At 42.1% G+C, this 20,015-nt stretch overlaps 1 protein-coding gene across 2 annotated transcripts in view; it reads right to left on the bottom strand.

Moving 5' to 3' along the window:
* The window catches only part of LOC115198266 (ATP-binding cassette sub-family A member 1), a 291,299-nt gene that overhangs the window by 50,086 nt on the left and 221,198 nt on the right, over positions 1-20,015 (bottom strand). For both annotated transcript variants that reach the window (XM_029760119.1, XM_029760120.1), the window contains 4 exons: positions 19,716-19,860; positions 9,475-9,598; positions 1,292-1,421; positions 774-894 (listed from right to left, as the gene is read on the bottom strand). In XM_029760119.1, the coding sequence (XP_029615979.1) occupies positions 774-894; positions 1,292-1,421; positions 9,475-9,598; positions 19,716-19,860 (520 nt within the window). The remainder of the gene's footprint in view (positions 1-773; positions 895-1,291; positions 1,422-9,474; positions 9,599-19,715; positions 19,861-20,015) is intronic.

Raw genomic sequence — 20,015 nt, 5'->3', positions numbered from 1 at the left:
AGCCAAAAAGAGTAGAACCGTAATAGTCTTCAGAAATGACTTTGTCAAAGCAACAAAATAACTAGGGCTTTACAATGGTGGTGAAAGTTGGAGAATTTTTTTGGTTTAATTGGTTGAAATCTTCCTAGAAGTGACACAGGGTTGATGAAGGGACATGTCAAAATGAAGAATTTTTAAACTTTAGCAAGTCTTTATTCATATAAAAAATATTTTGATTGAATTCTCCATGTGGTCTATATTAAAGGGCACTTCATTTAATATAACAGGCTTTTAAATTTAAATATTAGTGCACAATTTCTACCTAAAATATATTTTTTAATTTCAATATGGGGAACCAGGCAAGAGACATACTGTGACCGATAAGTGACATCACAGTATCAACGTTGAGGGAGGAGGAATCCAATAGAAACAGCCGGGGTGCATTCAGTGAGGTGAAACGTTCAGAACTTCAGATTGTTGCAATCAGAAATGTAATGAATAGAGCTGCCATGATGTCCAATGCTACGTGAAGGGAAATCAAATTTGTTCTATAGATTTCTATCTGAAGGTTTTGTAAAGTTGAACAGACCCTAGCCCTTGAGGATTGAGGACCTGGGTCATATTCACTAGGAATGAAACAGAAGCACACAGGCTGAAACCCCGAGGGACTACCTGATCTTGTGCAATAAGAAACGCTTGTTTCCTCAATGTTTTGCTGTTGCATGCATTAATGAATATAACCTTGTAAGGTGATGTTGCTACCATGAGTGTGGTAGTAAACGGTGGTAATGTACCTTAGAGAGATCGCAGATTCTCAGCAGGTCCTTCTCTGCACCGCCTTTATGGACGCGTGCACGTTCCTGAGCCACGTCTACATCTTCGTCCTCCTTGGAGAATGTCTTTCCAGAAATCAGTCTGAAGAAAAAAATTCTTAAACCCCACATTCTCACAATCCCTATAAAGCCAACATTATAAATCCCAAATGATGACAACCTAGTAATATATGCTAATGTTTTTCTCTAATGAGAGAATTTGTTTCAATTTCTCACAAAATGCAATTTAGGTAATGGAGATAAGTTACTATGACAACTTCGGTTCATAATTAGGTGAAGCAAAAAGGATGGACACAATGATATTTCCCTAACAATGTTAACAAGATGTCGAATGACGAATATGCATTATTGGGCTAATAAAAAGATAAATGGATAAAATGTGTAAATGGTAAACAAGGAATGGGTCTAAACATTTTTGAGAAATCATCTCTGATACTGTATGGAAGCATCTTTACTTAAATATATTATTCTATTCTTGCCTGGGTTTGCAGCAGAATTTATACTGGATAAGGAGAGTGATGGTGAACATGACTGCCCCCTGGATGGCCATGGCACACAGGTTCTTCCCCACCATGTCCCAGCTGAGGGGATCCTGGAAACGGTCTTCCCCTGGGAGAGACAAAAAAACACACCGTTCTTCATCAAGGGAAACATATTGTTTGAAACTGCTAAAGACCTGATGAAGATCTTTGTGGATCGAAACTTTGTTAATAGAGGTTGCAATTGGGAGCCAGTGTGCTGGCCTTTCTGTTCTTTCCAACTACGATGTACAATAATCATGTCAGATGGCTGCCCCTGGAACTCAATAGGATTGGATCTAAATACAGATGTTTCTTTAAAGTTGACAGCAACTGACTTTAATTCTTAAGAGTCTATGGTTGCACCCATGCGCTAATCTAAGCAGCATATATTTTTTAAATCCAGATCAAAATCTGTCAGTTTAAGCTACATATATCAGTTTCTTGCATGGGCTGCATCTCAATCTGTCACATCCGTCTATGTCGGCCTTCAGCATCTGCGGTGGAAGGTGGCCGAGCTACAGCAGTGTTTGTCAGATCATGAGACATCCCAAAAATCTGTCTTCTCACGGAAACGTTGTCACGTCCTGACCATAGAAAGCTGTTATTTTCTATGGTAGAGTAGGTCAGGGCGTGACATGGGGGTTTTCTAGTTGAGTTTTCTATGTTGTTATGTTATAGTTTTGTATTTCTATGTTGGGTTTTGTTTTGGATGATCTCCAATTAGAGGCAGCTGGTCATCGTTGTCTCTAATTGGAGATCATACTTAAGTAGGTGTTTTTCCCACCTGGGTTTGGTCGGTGATTGTTTGTGAGTTATGTACGTGTATTTTGTATCGGTGTGCAACGGGTTATTTTTACCCATGTTATTTGTGTACTTTGGTTTTGGAGTTAGTTTTTTTGTTAATTAAAATACTCCAGTTTAAGTTGGTTTCTCCTGCGCCTGACTTCCCTGCCACCTACAAACACGACTATGACAGAATCTCCCACCACCAAGAGACCAAGCAGCGTGGTTCGGAGAAATGGACCTGGGAAGACACCCAGGAGGAGATGGCATCCTGGTCTATTGAGGAGATGAGGAGGAGCATATCCAGGGCTTTGGAGGAATTAGGGGCAGGAGAAAAGCGGCTCTCATGTGAACAGGTGGAAGCAGCGAGAGCACGGCAACGAAGGAAGAACGAGAGGCAGCCCCCCCCGCAAAAAATTGGGGGGCACACGGGGAGATTGGCAGACTCAGGTTGGAGACCTGAGCCAACTCCTCGTGCTTACCGCGGGGAGCGAGTGACTGAGCAAGCACCGTGTTATGCGGTGATGCGCACTGTGTCGCCGCTTTGTGCCTGCCCCACGTACCAGGCCTCCAGTGAGTATATCCAGCCTGATACGCCCTGTGCCTGCTCCTCGCACATGCCCTGAGGTGCGTGTCACCAGTCTGGCCCCACCTGTGCCAGCCCCACGCATCAGGTCTCTAGTGCGCCTGCCTAGTCTGGTGTGTCCTGTTCCTGTTCCTCGCACTCGCCCTGAGGTGCGTGTTACCAGTCTGGCGCCACCTGTGCCAGCCCCACGCATCAGGCCTCCAGTGCGCATTCCCAGTCCAGAGCTTCCGGTGACAATTCCCAGTCCGGAGCTTCCGGCGACAGTTCCCAGTCCGGAGCTTCCGGCGACAGTTCCCAGTCCGGAGCTTCCGGCGACAGTTCCCAGTCCGGAGCTTCCGGCGACAGTTTCCAGTCCGGAGCTTCCGGTGACAGTTCCCAGTCCGGAACCTCCTGAGACGGCCCGCAGTCCGGAACCTCCTGCGACGGCCCGCAGTCCGGAACCTCCTGCGACGTTCCCCAGTCCGGAACCTCCAGCGACGTTCCCCAGTCCGGAACCTCCAGCGACGTTCCCCAGTCCGGAACCTCCAGCGACGCTCCCCAGTCCAGAACCTCTGTAGACATTTGTCACTCTCCCTAACCCTCCCTTTTTTTTGGTTCTTTTGTTGTTTAGGTGCGTTCGGTCTCTGCACCTTTGGGGGGGTACTACTGTCACGTCCTGACCATAGAAAGCTGTTATTTTCTATGGTAGAGTAGGTCAGGGTGTGACGGGGGTTTTCTAGTTTAGTTTTTCTATGTTGTTATGTTCTAGTTTTGTATTTCTATGTTGGGTTTTGTTTGGGATGATCTTCAATTAGAGGCAGCTGGTCAGCGTTGTCTCTAATTGGAGATCATACTTAAGGTGTTTTTCCCACCTGGGTTTGTGGGAGATTGATTTTGAGTTAGTGTATGTTTCACCTCTGCGTCACGGTTTGTTGTTTTTTGTTCTTTAGTTATGTGTATGTATTGCATAGTTTCACAGTGAAAATAAAATGTGGAACGACACACACGCTGCACTTTGGTCCGCTCCTTCCTACGACAACCGTGACAAACATCTGTAGCGTGTTGTCCCTGGAACTCATCTGAAGGTAACCCATACAAATTAATGGAAGTATGGAGGTAGTTCTGTTCCAACAAAAATAAGGGGTTAAATACGTATGTGTCCAAAAAACTACAATATTTCCTGAGCTTTCTTATATCTCCAAGACATATTTGTTTTTTTTATTTAACCTATATTCAACATGGCAAGTCAGTTAAGAACAAATTCTTCTTTACAATGACGGCCTACCCCGGCCAAACCCTAACGATGCTGCGCCAATTGTACGCCGCCCTATGGGACTCCCAATCATGGCCGGTTGTGATACAGCCTGGAATCGAACCAGGGTCTGGAGTAATGCATCTAGCACTGAGATGCAGTGCCTTAGACTGCTGCGCCACTCGGGAGCCCTTATGACAGACACTTTCAAACTTTATTCCTTATGATTTATTTTTTTACATTTATGAATGTGTTATTTAATGCGTTTATATGGGTGGTCCTAGTGTAAATGAAGTGCAGCTTATAAAGGCTTCATAAAGCCTTTATAAACACTACATGAATGTGTTACAAATCAGCTATAACAATATGTCATGCTTTATATATGTAATGGATCTTCTTAGAGAAGTGGAGGAGTCAGGCGCAGGACACAGGGATGAAGGTAAACCAAAACGTGTTTACTAAAATTATTAAATCCATCTTCTCTTAAAAATACATAATCTGGAGAAAACACCTCCAACTACACTAAACGGACAAACAATCACCGACAAGACAAACAGGAAATTTAGAGGTTTAAATAATGAACATAATTAGGGAAACTCAAAACAGGTGTACACAATACAGACAAAACCAAACGAACAGTGAAACATCGATCGGTGGCAACTAGTAAGCCGGTGACGTCGACCGCCGAACAACGCCCGAACAAGGAGAGGGGTCGACTTCGGCGGGAGTCGTGACAATATAGGGTTCATAAATGTGGCATAACTGTGTGACATAACCACCATCAAATGTGACATAAACCTGTGCTTCATAAATGGTGGCATCAGCACAGCTTAATAAAGGTCTTATAAATTGAGGCTTCACAAAGCATTTATAACCCTATCATGCATCTTAGTAGAGCATTGCAATGCCAGGATAGTGGGTTCGATAGCCGGGACCACACATACATAAAAATATATTCACAAATGACTGTAAGTTGCTTTGGCTAAAAGCGTCTGATAAATTGTACATAATATTTTATTACTTTAAAACATTTGTAGGATGGCCCAACCTCTTTTCCTCGTGGGTGCATAGTCAATATTGGAACTGACTTCAACCTTCCCCAAAATGCATTGCCGTAGCATGACCGTTTTTGGATTTCCGCATTTGTTCTTGTTTTTTCACAATTAGATGTTCTGTGTTAACAACAATGCTTAAACCACTTCAGGGGATGACTTTTGAGATCTGGGAAAAATCTAAGACACTTAGATTTTTGATTGTAGTTGCCTTTGAATTCAGTAAGCATGTCCTGCAATGTTGTTTGGTTAGCAGGTTTTCTGTAGCGCAGTAAGCGCACGTGATGATTGTGTATTCCATATACAGTGATTTGCATTGTGGCCGCCCATGGAATGGGTGGACTAAAAGGCCAGCAGCACACCATATATACATTCCACAAACCCTACTGAGTATTTCCTACAATACTTTTACTCTGGCACCCAGAATTGTTCTTGCGCTAAGCCAATAAGTATTCCATATACAGTGATTCGCATTTGGGGCATTTACTTGATCTTGGAACATAATTCACAACCCAAATATAATGCAAATTCCAATTAAATATTATTTTTAATGTTTAGACAATTATTTTTCATATATCATGAAAAAATACAGGTTATTGACAGTTTCTACTATTACTAGTGTAATGATTATCTTTAGGAGAAGTAGAGGAGTCAGGCGCAGGACACAGGGATCAATGTAAACAAACGTGTTTACTTGAAAAATCAATAAATCTTCTCCTAGGAAAATACATATTGCGGAGAAACACCTCCGACCACACAAAACAGGAAACAATCACCGACAAGACAAACAGGAAATGCAGAGGTTTAAATAATGAACATAATTAGGGAAAATCAAAAACAGGTGCACACAATAAAGACAAAACCAAACGAACAGTGAAACATCGATCGGTGGCAACTAGTAAGCCGGTGACGTCGCCCGCCGAACGCCGCCCGAACAAGGAGAGGGGCCGACTTCGGCGGGAGTCGTGACAACTAGGGAATTTTCCGAAATTCCGTGACCTGGAAGTACTTTTTTAGTGTTGCTGACGAGACGCTGATCATGTGAAGAGTTCGCAAATCAAATGCCTACTTGTGGTGCCACTGGACACTGAAAAACAAGTAACTTAACCTTTATTGTCATTTAAATTAGTTTGTAATAGTATAGCCACATCTCATAGTCACATCATGAGATTTGTAAATGAAAGAGGAATATAATAAAACAAATTGAATTTAGTTTCCCATCTTCCCATTTAGAGTTTCTGGCGCAGCAAAGAAATGCCTTATCCAGATTATGTGACAAAAGCATTTCCTAACAGACTTGCTAACTTTCTTTGTTGTTACTTTTAAGGTTGGAACAAACATGCAGTACCTCCAGCAGGCAGAGAGGCAAGAACCATTTGTCCGTCAGCTCAGGGTCAAGCTACACTATTCACAGCCCTGTGTAATGTTCAATGTAATTGCATTGCTGGACTTTTAGAAAGTTCATGTATTTGTACAAATAAAAGGAAATGTATGGTTTAAACATGTCTTTAATGTCTATTTTTGAAGCTGTTAGTGGTAATTCCCTAAGAGTTACTACATTTGTGTTTACATCATTAAGCCTTTATGTATGTGTCATGAATGACCAAAGGTGTCTGACTTTAAATTAAGTACGGCATCATGAGATATAGAGTTTTGTGGATGTGTTATGAATGACTGAAGGTGTCTCACTTCAGCTAAGTAATACAGGATACTACATGAAGTGTAAATAAATAGATTATTAACGTTCTGCTGATTTATGAAGGTTCTCTCGTGAGTCACAGTTTTCTGTAGGGTGATTGAGGTATTTAAATGGGTTGATGGACCTGCACAGCTACTGTGTGTGTGTGTGTGTGTGTGTGTGTGTGTGTGTGTGTGTGTGTGTGTGTATGTGTGTGTGTGCGTGCGTGTGTGTGTCAGAAGCAAGATGATTTGGAGTAGTCCAACCTGAGCCTACCGCACCAGGTATTCCTTATTCCTTTTTTTGTTCCCATGCCAGAGAAGAGGGCTTTACAACCTATTGGTGTTGCCAACATTTTGTGGCTGATCATTTAGCTAGAGAGTGGGTGAATGTGTCAAAGACGTGACCAGGCCCAGCACTGCACTGTATGGCTAGTTTTTGTTGTGTACGTGTTTGTGTACTAAGGCACATGTATCTTGGTTCCAGAAGAAAGACGCTTTCAATTTCTTTATGTTGGGGGCTTTCATCAAGGTAAGTGTTTCTTGGTGTAACGTCCTCCCCAGGCTATTGCGCACACAGCACATATAAGCCTGGGATATCAACCATTCAAAGTTGGCCATAGTGGGAGTGACCATAGAATTGTATCAGTGGCCTGAATAAGGTATTTGTCATCGTCACTAGTTAACACAGTCAAAAGGTCATAATTATGGCTAAACCATGACTATTTCCACAATACATTTCTTAAACTTTGATTTTAAATCTAAGCCTAACTAATGAAGGCCAAGTTTGATGCGTTGGTCCACCAGTCTTTCCACCTACTTGGGCGAAAGCGTGGAATGAGATTAGGGGTAATGTGAGTAACATGACTTCAGACTATGCCATCCTTCAACACAACATGTCACCCTTTATAAGGCACATGTTTATATTATATTTGACATAGTTGGTTATGTCACATTTGACATGGGTGATTATGTCACACACCTATGCCACATTTATAAACCCTTTATAAAGCATGACATACGGTTGTAGATGCTTTGTAACACATTTATGTAGCGCTTATGAAGTCATTATGAAGCCTTTATAAGCTGAACGTCATTTAAAACAGGAACCTATGGGCTATAGTAGTACAGGCCAAATTCTATATTTTTGGGGGATACCTAAAGGGGTCCTACATTTCCAAGTCAAATAGCTAAATGATCCATGGTATGACCATCTTAAAACAATTCCATATGTTAGCTCAGTACCCCCCCACCTCTCTCTGCCTCCCTCCCTATCCATCTCTCTCTCAGTCTCAACAGCCTCTATGTTCTAGAGGGATGAAAGACTGAAAACGCTTCCGTTTCTGTCTCATTTTCTCGCAAATAGGCCCTCTCCAGACTAGCTTTTTAAGCTGTGATTGCTTTCCTCTTTACGCTCGCCGCCGCAAATCATTCCTCAAACGGTTATTTCCTGCCAGATCTATTCCTCAGATAAAGCCTTTTCTCCCGCCTTTCATGTGTCTCTCTGCCTCTCAAGCTCCCCCGTGTACCTATCCCCTTTCGCTTTCTAGATGTAGCGTTGAGAATGGCGGCCGAGGGCTACGGTCACGTTATTGGTCAAATGTTATCCTATTTGGTAATGATGCAGCAACACTTAAGAGGAGGAGATGTGGTTATTCCTGTAAAGGGTACTGGTAACATACATGGGCCCTATGTGTGAAAGTATGAAGTATGTGTGAAAGTATGAAGACTAAATTAAACGAAGTAGCAAAGCTATTGGCCTTTGGTAAATCCTAAACCCCAAAATGTTTGGTACCAAATGTTCTTACTGTAGAATAGTCAGACCCTTCCTCCCACCTTTTTTATTGTCACCTACAACAATCAACTGTCGAGTTAAATTGTCACGGCTGTCTGAAGAATGGGACCAAGGCGCAGCGTGTGTATCGTTACACATTATATTTTAACTGTGAAACTATGCAAGACATACAAATAAACTAACGAACAAAACAACAAACCGTGACGAAGAGGTGCAACATACACTTACTCAAAATAATCTCCCACAAAACCTATTGGGAAAAACAACACCTTAAATATGACCCCCAATTAGAGACAACGATGACCAGCTGCCTCTAATTGGAGATCATCCCAAAAAAACGACAACATAGAAACACAAAAACTAGAACCCCACATAGAAATACATAAACTAGACAAAACCCCCAACATAGAAAAAATAAACTAGAACCAACATAGACAAATAAACTAGACAAAACCCTCTGTCACGCCCTGACCTACTCTACCATAGAAAAATAAAAGCTTTCTATGGTCAGGACGTGACATAAATGAATCTGCCAATTCCCTCCATTTCTTTTTAAGGATATTTAGACAACAATGTGCAGCAGTAGAAAGTTTGCACCTGTTATTCTATACCGAATCTTGAAAGACAAAACCAAAGCTAAAGCCATGACATTGTCTTCCTTTACACTGCACTGTACTTTCTTTCTTTTCCTTAAATTACTCAGCTTCATTTGACCTTTCATCCTACCACTTAAATGTTATTCCATCTTGCTAGGAGGGAAAAGCTTTGCACTGATGAATCTGATGAATCACTGATGAATCTTAGTAATATAATATTAAAATGCCACCTTTGTCCAAAGCAGTTTACAGTACAGTGAGAGTATATATTAGGATGAAGCCTATGTGATCACTTCAGAAATAGTGTGGCATTATTTCCACTTTTACAGTTTAATCATGATTATTTTGTATTTTTTTCCCCCAACAATTTACTCCCTATAGTGTGGTATTTAAGCGCAAAGGTGGTGTGGAGTATGCTCACCAAAGCGTTCAAACAAAGTGGCCATGGCCTGGTTCTTGCCCATGTCGATGAGCCCTCGACCCAGACAGAAGTGCGGGAAAATGAGCAGCACCTGCTTCACAATGTCATTGATGTGCGAGATTTTCTGTAAGGTGGGAAAACAAAAAGAAAAACAACAACAACGTATTAGCGACTCATAAAAGACAAGAAACACAGCAAAACATAAGGGCACATTATGGCATGACATCACATTACAGGGAACCCGCTGTCTGTGTTGCACATGCGGAGGCATGAGTCTGTCGAGTGACCTGAGGGAAGCTGCGGATTTGGAGCTTGCGGTGGCGGGAAAAGAGTGCTCTTGGCATTAAGAGTGTTCCGACACTCCCCAGATAATTAAAGCGCATTTTCCGTGCTCGCTCATCAGTGGAGGCACACTGCTTGCTAAATGACATGGAAATTAGCCTTGACTTGTCATTTAGGGCACGCTCACTCGGTGATGTCTCCCTCACCCGCGTTACGTGAGGGCAGGAGCAGCTGCTCATACATACAGATACAAACATTCTCATCCCAAGCACTGAGACTTTGAAAGACATACACCTTCCCACTTGCTATAACAGCCACATTCACAGGAATGGACTTACGAACACACACACACACACACACACACACACACACACACACACACACACACACACACACACACACACACACACACACACACACACACACACACACACACACACACACACACACACACACAATCTTATTGGCTTTTCATTACCCAGGTTAGGGCCCTTCCTGATTTAAATACAAATTACAGAAATATATGCAAATCCAATTAATTAGGTGCAGGACAGATGAACATATCAAAGAAAAAAGTAGATACAAACCTAAATGTATTCATGTTTTTCCATATGTCTACTGTGTAATACTTATTGTGATGTTAATGTATTATATGTATTCAATGTAATGGATGTATTGAATTGAGAGGATGTACGAGCCCTCTAGAGTTTATTTAAATAGGTGTTTCACAGTGGTATATGACCTGACGAAGATCCAACTCGGATCGAAACGTTGTCTTTTTTGTGGGTGTGGTTAAATCACCATGGGAGCATACCAGAGTTGCGGACATTTCCTTTTTCCTCCCTTCCTGATTAAGCCCCTCCTCCTGAAATCCCTTCTCCCTGTAGCTATATTGCTGAACGATGGTGCCTTTTAAAACACACAAGCCCTAATTAATTAAATGAAGACAGAATGAAAGATAGCCAGTCTGCACTGAATCTACAACACCGCCAGCGTCGGTTCTCCACATTGCTTTCATTACCGAAGATTCAGGGAATGAGAGAGAGAGATGGGGGAGAGTGAATGATATAGATGAAGAGCGCGAAAGAGAAAAGAGAGAAAGAAAGAAAGAAATACAGTAGATATTGCCACTTCTGTATTTACATGCCGTTCTAAAGCCAGCTTATGCAAAATGCATCTGTTTGGTCTCAGGGTAGTCTTCAAAGACGCTAGCGTACGTTGGGAAAACCATAAATAATTCACCGTTTCCTCCTTTGGTAGACCCAGGGCGAAAAGTGGTGTGCGTTGCTTAACACAGTGCAATGTGGAGCGGCAGATGAGAATCACGGATGACACCTTATGTTGTCAGATTTCATCATGGGGATTTGTACTCGCTCTGCAATTTGTTACTGTAGTTTGAGGAATGGCGTCATGAAAAAGGTCTAACTTGGTCCGCAATTCAATCAGCTGTAGATAAAGTTAAACCGCGTTGCAGTTCACACGCATTTCTGCTATATTTTATCCAATGACGTTGTCCACACAGTGTTTGCAGCTAACTCTGAGTTAACACATTCGATATAGTGCAAACATTCACAATTCATTTAGAAGTAAAGTTTTCCTTTATCTGTTATGGATTGAATTGGGGCCTTTGGTCATTGGGGGTAAATAACTCACTACCGTCATCATTAAAATATAGTTTATTAAGGACTTCATGTATGACTTCTGGGAATACAGCAGTAATGATGTAGCTCAACTTCAAGTAAATATTTTCTCTGCTAACGGCCAAACTTAAGCTACAGGTCAAAGGTTAGAGTTGGAATGTCAATGGTAGTCTACATGCAGCAGTAAATTGAGCATTTCTGCCTGTGAGTAGTTGGGCTGTCCAAGCACTGGCCTAAATTCCCTGCAGGGAAGTATGCATAACGAAAATACCTAATTGATCATGGTGTCAAAGCTAACTCTCAAAAGTCCAGCAATAGGTCTGCCAATTCATCTTTGCCTTTTTCAACTTTTACACGTTTTCCTCAAGGACTTAAGGTCACGCAGGCCAACAAAACGTCAAGCATGAGATCCTGGCCATCCATATAATGTATTACTTAGCTACCTTTTATTGTCAACGCTAAGAAGCTCAATTTGAATATATCTGGTCATATCAACACATACTGGACGCACTCCCACTCAACTACATTTGAAAAAGTTATTAATCATAGTCAAACTACAATCCCTTGAGTAAAGTCTTAGAATGTAAAGCTGGAATCAAGCAAAGGAGCTGGCAAGAAGCTGGCATAAGGCTAAAAGAGCCTGAAGTTAGAAACATAAGTGAATTGGAAAAACTGGAATAATAAAAGCAAACCAATGACCTTGTACAGCCAGGGCCCATTTGTCATCAAGAAGAATGTGAAGGAATAGAGACCTAATTCGAGATCAATACGTGAAATAACAGATCTTCTCTCGACTGGGTGTTCATCAAGGAGATCTAAGAAGCTCTTAGGCGATGATGAAATGCGTGACAATTTTCTTCAAAGTTTGTGCTATATGCCCATAAATCATCTCCAAATGGGTTCTGAAGTGAAAAAATCTCCAAGGCTCTAGTCTGACCCATATTGCTTTAGTGTTCATATTCCCCTAGCATCGCCTTCATCTTGACCGGAGGGACTTACAAAAAGGAATATATATATATATATCTATGTCTGAAAGAGTTTTGGGGAGGGCGACCATTAGCCAATTTCTCAAACTAGATGTGTTAACGTTAAAGGGAAACTTCATAATCAGTAATGCACATCCAAAATAGAATGTAACATTGTATACACAAAACACTATATTATTCTCAAAAAGAGGTAGACAGCAGTACACGCTGTTAGGAATACAAATATTTATGTATTTAATACCCCACATCCCCCCCCCACCCCCCCACCCCACCCCACCCACACACACAGTACAATTAAACGGCAATTCCCTGGGAGAGTAGACAAGTTCCAGACATAATGCCCAGCATAGCAATTCCAAAACAGAGTACAAAGGGTCATGACACGGCAGAACTAATACAGCCCCATCGACTGCCCCCCTCCTGAATCACTCAGGCCCCCAACCAGGCCAGATCCATTTAGGTGCCCAACCGGCTTGTCTGAGTGGCTAGCGGCTGGGCTATTGACTCAAACACTGTCTCATGCATACAAGGCAGACTGCGATAGATGCGATCCACAGGGAGCTGAGAAAACTCCCATGCTCCCTCGCTCAGTCTCCAGATAAAACTGGGACGTAAAGTAATATATGTGCTGCTGCAGCCATGCTTTGCTTTTCCCTCCAGTTTTGGCTATTTTTACTCCTTCCCTCTAGACTACCAAACATCTTCCCATAGCGGGGAGCTTGGTGTATTAACTTTGACCTTCAGTGGAGAAATACAACAAAGAATGAAGACAACTTCAACTTTGCTGTTCCCGTTTTGGCTATCGTCGCAGCGCAGGGTGGACGAGATAGAATGAAGGTGTGGAAATAGAGACGACGGAGAAAGATGGAGCTGTCAGATATCTCTCTACAACCTGCCGCGGTGAACTGGGGCGTGGTCTTGTGTGTTCTTATCTACGGCAGCCATTTTGGCTCCTCTGTTCATCCAGTTTATCAGAACAGAACAGAGGAACAGAGGAAATGTGGAAACCACCAACATCCCAGCATGTCACAGCCCATTTTTCCCAGGTGATTCAACAGTGACAGTTGACTGGTAGGATAAGTGATGCATCAGCCCCGGCTCGTGGCCACCTACTGGGCTCTTATCTGCTTTTACATCCCCAGGAGTGATAGCTGGGCTGTCATTGTCCCCCATCGGCAATGTCTCAATTGACCCGGAGAGCTACACTACACAGCAGGCTTTCTAATACACTAGGAAAATGCCCTTGACAAGGAAGAGCGCGGTAGGTCACTTGCCAGATTGGCAGCGACCGGCATGCATTCCATTATTATATTGCCAGAGCCCCTTAGGAAGATGATTTGCCAGAACAATACCGATAAATATATGGGAAAACAAGTCACAACAAAAAGATGACTGTTTGATGGGGAGGTTGCCAGCGAACAGACAAACAAAAAACAAACCGATGATGAACGACGGCAATGACGATAATGAAATCGCTATGTAAATGAGTTTGTCTCATTATGTAAAAAGGAAGACAGCCAACATTAAGCTGTGTCTGAGAAACCAGAGAGAGTGGAAAGAAGATGAATGTTCAAAGGACATGAGCGTACGACAAAGCTAGGTTTCCATCCAATTGGCGACAGATCTTCCCACCAGTGATGTGTTTCCACCAAATGGACTTGTTGCGGATAAAAACCAGTGCGTGATGACGTAATGCACATAAAATGTACTTTTTTGCTTAAGTTTTTATGTACCGAATAAAAATCTAAAGTTCAATGTGTTTCCATCGCATTTTCCACGCTCCCGATAGTTTTGTCACAAAAACTGTTGCATTAAATAGCAAATTCCCCTATTCTGGTCTTGGCATGTGCGCTCTAGCCAACAGCTCGCAGATAAAGTGCCGGTAGGCTGTGCGTGTAGGATAGTCTACATGATGAGATTCACAGGAGGTTGGTGGAGGATGGGCTCGTGGTAAAGGCTGGAGCGGAATAAGTGCATGGGCATCAAATATACTGAACAAAAATATCAATGCAACATGCAACAATTTCAAAGATTTTACTGAGTTACAATTCATATAAGGAAATCATCCAATTGAAAGAAATTCATTAGGCCCTAATCTATGGATTTCACATGACTGGGAATACAAATATGCATCTGTTGTTCACAGATATATAAAAAAAAGGTAGGGGCATGGATCAGAAAACCAGTCAGTATCTGGTGTGACCACCATTTGCCTCATGCAGAGCGAAACATCTCCTTGGCATACAGTTGATCAGGCTGTCGATTGTAGTCTGTGGAATGTTGTCCCACTCTTCAATAGCTGTGCGAAGTTGCTCGGTATAAGCGGGAACTGGAATATGCTGCGTAGATGTCGATCCAGAGCATCCCAAACGTGCTCAATGGCTGATATGTCTGGTGAGTATGCAGGCCATAGAATTTTCAGATTCCAGGAATTGTTTACAGATCCTTGAGAAAGGGGTCCGTTCATTATCATGCTAAAAGATGAGGTGATGGCGGCGGATGAATGGACAACAATGGGCCTTAGGATCTCTTCACGGCATCTCTGTGCATTCAAAATGCCATTGATAAAAAATGCAATTGTGTTCATTGTCCGTAGCTTATGCCTGCCCACACCATAACCCCACCACCACCATGGGGCACTCTGTTCACATTGACATCAGCAAACCGTTCCCCCACACGATGCCATACAAATGGTCTGCGGTTGTGAGGCCGGTCGGATGTACTGCCAAATTCTCAAAATGAGAGAAATGAAGATTAAATTCTCTGACAACAGCTCTGGTGGACATTCCTGCAGTCAGAATGGCAATTGCACACCCCCTCAAAACTTGAAACATCTGTGGCATTGTGTTGTATGACAAAACTGCACATTTTAGAGTGGCCTTTTATTGTCGCCAGCACAAGGTGTATCTGTGTAATGATCGTGCTGTTTAATCAGCTTCTTGATATCCCACACCTATCAGGTGGATGGATTTTCTTGGCAAAGAAGAAATGCTTACTAACAGGGACGTAAACAAATTTGCACATAACATTTTAGAGAAATAAGCTTTTTGTGTGTATGGAAAATTTTTGGGATCTTTTATTCCAGCTCATGAAACATGGGAACAACATGTTAGCCCATCTGTAAATAGCCCATCCAACTACCTCATCCCCATTCTGTATTTATTTATTTATCTTGCTCCTTTGCACCCCAGTATCTCTACAGTCATGGCCAAAAGTTTTGAGAAGGACACAAATATTTATTTCCACAAAGTTTGCTGCTTCAGAGTCTTTAGATATTTTTGTCAGATGTTACTATGGAATACGGAAGTATAATTACAAACATTTCATAAATGTCAAACGCTTTTATTGACAATTAAATGAAGTTGATTCAAAGAGTCAATATTTGCAGTGTTGACCCTTCTTTTTCAAGACATCTGCAATCCACCCTGGCATGCATCAATTAACTTCTGGGCCACATCCTGACTGATGGCAGCACATTCTTGCATAATCAATGCTTGGAGATTGTCAGAATTTGTGGGTTCTTGTTTGTCCACCCGCCTCTTGAGGATTGACCACAAGTTCTCAATGGGATTAAAGAGTTTCCTAGCCATGGACCCAAAATATCGATGTTTTGTTCCCCGAGCCACTTAGTTATCACTTTTGCCTTATGGCAAGGTGCTCCATCATGCTGGAAAAGGCATTATTCGTCACCAAACTGTTCCTGGATTGTTGGGAGAAGTTGCTCTCGGAGGATGTGTTGGTACCATTCTTTATTCATGCTGTGTTCTTAGGCAAAATTGTGAGTGAGCCCACTCCCTTGGCTGAGAAGCAACCCCACGAATGGTCTCAGGATGCTTTACTGTTGGCATGACACAGGACTGATGGTAGCGCTCACCTTGTCTTCTCCGGACAAGCTTTTTTCCGGATGCCGCAAACAATTGGAAAGGGGATTCATCAGAGAAAATGACTTTACCCCAGTCCTCAGCAGTCCAATCCCTGTACCTTTTGCAGAATATCAGTCTGTCCCTGATGTTTTTCCTGGAGAGAAGTGGCTTCTTTGCTGCCCTTCTTGACACCAGGCCATCCTCCAAAAGTCTTCGCCTCACTGTGCGTGCAGATGCACTCACACCTGCCTGCTGCCATTCCTGAGCAAGCTCTGTACTGCTGGTGCCCGATCCCGCAGCTGAATCAACTTTAGGAGACGGTTCTGGCGCTTGCTGGACTTTCTTGGGCGCCCTGAAGCCTTCTTCACAACATTTGAAAGGCTCTCCTTTAAGTTCTTGATGATCTGATTAATGGTTGATTTAGGTGCAATCTTACTGGCAGCAATATCCTTGCCTGTGAAGCCCTTTTTGTGCAAAGCAATGATGATGGCACGTGTTTCCTTCCAGGTAACCATGGTTGACAGAGGAAGAACAATGATTCCAAGCACCACCCTCCTGTTGAAGCTTCCAGTCTACTATTCAAACTCAATCAACATGACAGAGTGATCTTCAGCCTTGTCCTCGTCAACACTCACACCTGTGTTAACGAGAGAATCACTGACATGATGTCAGTTCGTCCTTTTCTGGCAGGGCTGAAATGCAGTGGAAATGTTTTGGGGGGGGATTCAGTTCATTTGCATGGCATTGAGGGACTTTGCAATTAATTGCAATTCATCGGCTCACTCTTCATTACATTCTGGAGTATATGCAAATTGCCATCATACAAACTCAGGCAGCAGACTTTGGGAAAATTAATATTTGTGTCATTCTCAAAACTTTTGGCCACGACTGTACTTGCACATTCATCTTCTGCACATCTATCACTCCAGTGTTTAATTGGTATATTGTAATTACTTCGCCACCATGGCCTATTTATTGCCTTACCTCCCTTATCTTACCTCATTTGCACACACTGTATATAGACTTTTTCTACTGTATTATTGACTGTATGTTTGTTTATTCCATGTGTAACTCTGTGTTGTTGTATGTGTCGAAATGCTTTGCTTTGTCTTGGCCAGGTCACAGTTGTAAATGAGAACTTTTTCCCAATTAGCCTACCTGGTTAAATAAAGGTGAAATGAATAAAAAACATGTTGCGTTTATATTTTTGGTGTCCGTGTGTTTGATGCCATTCTATTCGCTTCGTTCCAGCCATTATTATGAGCCATCCTCCCCTGAGCAGCCTCCACTGATGAGATTATTATGGATAAGAGCGAGAATATTTTGGGGGGTCAATTGGCAGTAAAGCATCGATCAAAAATAAATAAGTAAACTTTTCGATCATGTCATCAGAATCAGACCCTCAATATTTATTGGAAAGGAGCATCAAGATCACTGTGCACTTTCACCACCCTGTGAAGTTCATCAGGTTGTAGCCTAATAAACTGCATGCTTTCCCTTGTAGTGGGAGGAGCACACACCATATCGTCGAGATATATTACTTCGATATGATGGTTATTATGTCAATATTTGTGCATAAAGGCATTTCCACCACCATTTCTCATATAATTAATTTTACCGACACAAAAAGATCCCACCATTATCTGTTGGCATTTATAAAATCTACAGAAACTTCCTGTTTCCATCACAGCTGTCATGATTTTTTTTATATACGGTATGACTTTACCCGCATAAAAACTGTGTATGGAAACATGGATAGTGATGCTAAAATTTGCTCAGTTTGGAGTGGAGATTAGAGTTAGCTGACATTTGAAGCAGAAGCTCAGATGGAGGAACCTGATATTGCAATTTGTCAGAGTGAAGTCGCACACACACGCACAAGCACGCATGTACACTCTCTCATACACACACACGTACAAGCACGCATGTACACTCTCTCATACACACACACACACGCACGCATGTACACTCTCTCATACACACACACACAAGCACGCATGTACACTCTCATGCATACACACACACACGGACAAGCACGCATGTACATTCTCTCATGCACACACACTCACAAGCACAAGTGCACTCTCTCTCACACTCACTCACGCATTGCCCACATGCGTGCACACACAAACTCTCACACACACACAAACTGTGGAAAAGGAAAATAATTAGCACATTTCATTTACCTGAACATGAAAAAGACACTCGCATGAAAATCTACAATTGTGAATTAAAGTGGAAGGTATTATAATTAAATCAATTGCCAGGTTCAAAGTCACAAATTGCATTTTAATTTAGCATTTAAAGGCAGCAAAGTATGATGTTACCAAAAAAATAAGACATTGAACACCAATGTCAGTCAAGACTGTTAACTGTTCTTTACTCACTTTTACCCATTATGTAGCAGCCCACATTAATACAAGTTGTTTCTTAGTTTTACTTTTATATATAATGTGGTTCATTCCTTATATAAAAAGGTGAGGACAACTTAGAAACTATACTTGTATGATTGTGTGGGTTAACACATTTTGGTAAATATGAGTTCCAGCTTATAAAGAACAGCTAAACTAAGTAAATTGCATCCTTAGAAGAAATGCTTGTAATTCAGTCTAAACACAAGTAAACATGACAAAAACGTTCACTTCCACAGACTGAGAAGTGGCATCTCTCTCTCTCTCTACTTCCCTCATTGTTTCCATCTATCTTTTTAACACTCTCTCAAGTTCTGTCTTTTTCTCTTGCTTGCTTTCTTTATTTATTTTGTCTCCGTCTTTGTATTTTGATTCTCCCGGGAGAAAGGGGAGCTTTTGGTATAAATGAACGCTCATTGAAAGATGCATGAAGCACATTCTCCGAAGACACAATCCTAACTTCACAATTAAACATAAAAGAGAATTGAAAAATACCACCTTTGAAACTCATTGAGTGGGTAAAAAGTTCAAAAGTCATTCCTGGAGGAAAAGCTCCTTCCTTGCACACGTTGAAAGCCTATCCAAGAATACACTGCGGTATATCTAGGATCAGTTAGCTAGTCAAAAAATGACATCTTCCTGATATATTAGTCGATTGAGCAATCGTTTCTTTGATAAAACATGTGTACTTTTCCCCCAGTATGTACGGTGTGCATATTAGGCTCCCGGGTGGCGCTGCGGTCTAAGGAATTGCATCTCAGTGCTAGAGGCGTCACTACAGAGACCCTGGTTCGAATCCAGGCTGTATCACAACCGGCCATGATTGGGAGTCCAATAGGGCAGCGCACATGTGGCCCAGCGTCGTCCGGGTTTGGCCGGTGCAGGCCGTCATTGTAAATAAGAATTTGTTATTGACTGACTTGCGTAGTTAAATAAAATTAAATTAGGACAGCCTCACAGTCAAAAGGACAGTGACACCTACACCTTGTTACACTGAAGCTCTTAATATGGACACTGTACATTTGATAATTTAGGAAAGTGGCAACCCGCACCACCTACATCATCATCGAACAGCTCCATGACGAAGGTGGCCAAGCTGCCATTGATGCCGATGAAGAGGTTGATGCAGGTCAGCACCACGTAGGCCGTGCTGGGGACACTGAAGATAAACGAGGCTGGGTACATCATGGGTGTGATAGACCACCTGAAAATACAGACGGTTACATGAACAGAAGCGTAATTGTTCATATTTTACTATTTAAACAGTACAATAGGTAAGGAGATAGGGGGACATATATGAAGAGGGGTATACAGACATGAAGGGGTCAGGACGAACTCCGGGAAGAGGCTTCATTTCAC

This window comes from Salmo trutta, chromosome 8 (assembly GCF_901001165.1).
Source record: "Salmo trutta chromosome 8, fSalTru1.1, whole genome shotgun sequence".
Taxonomy (NCBI): domain Eukaryota; kingdom Metazoa; phylum Chordata; class Actinopteri; order Salmoniformes; family Salmonidae; genus Salmo; species Salmo trutta.
This window is presented reverse-complemented; position numbering and strand designations above follow the sequence as displayed.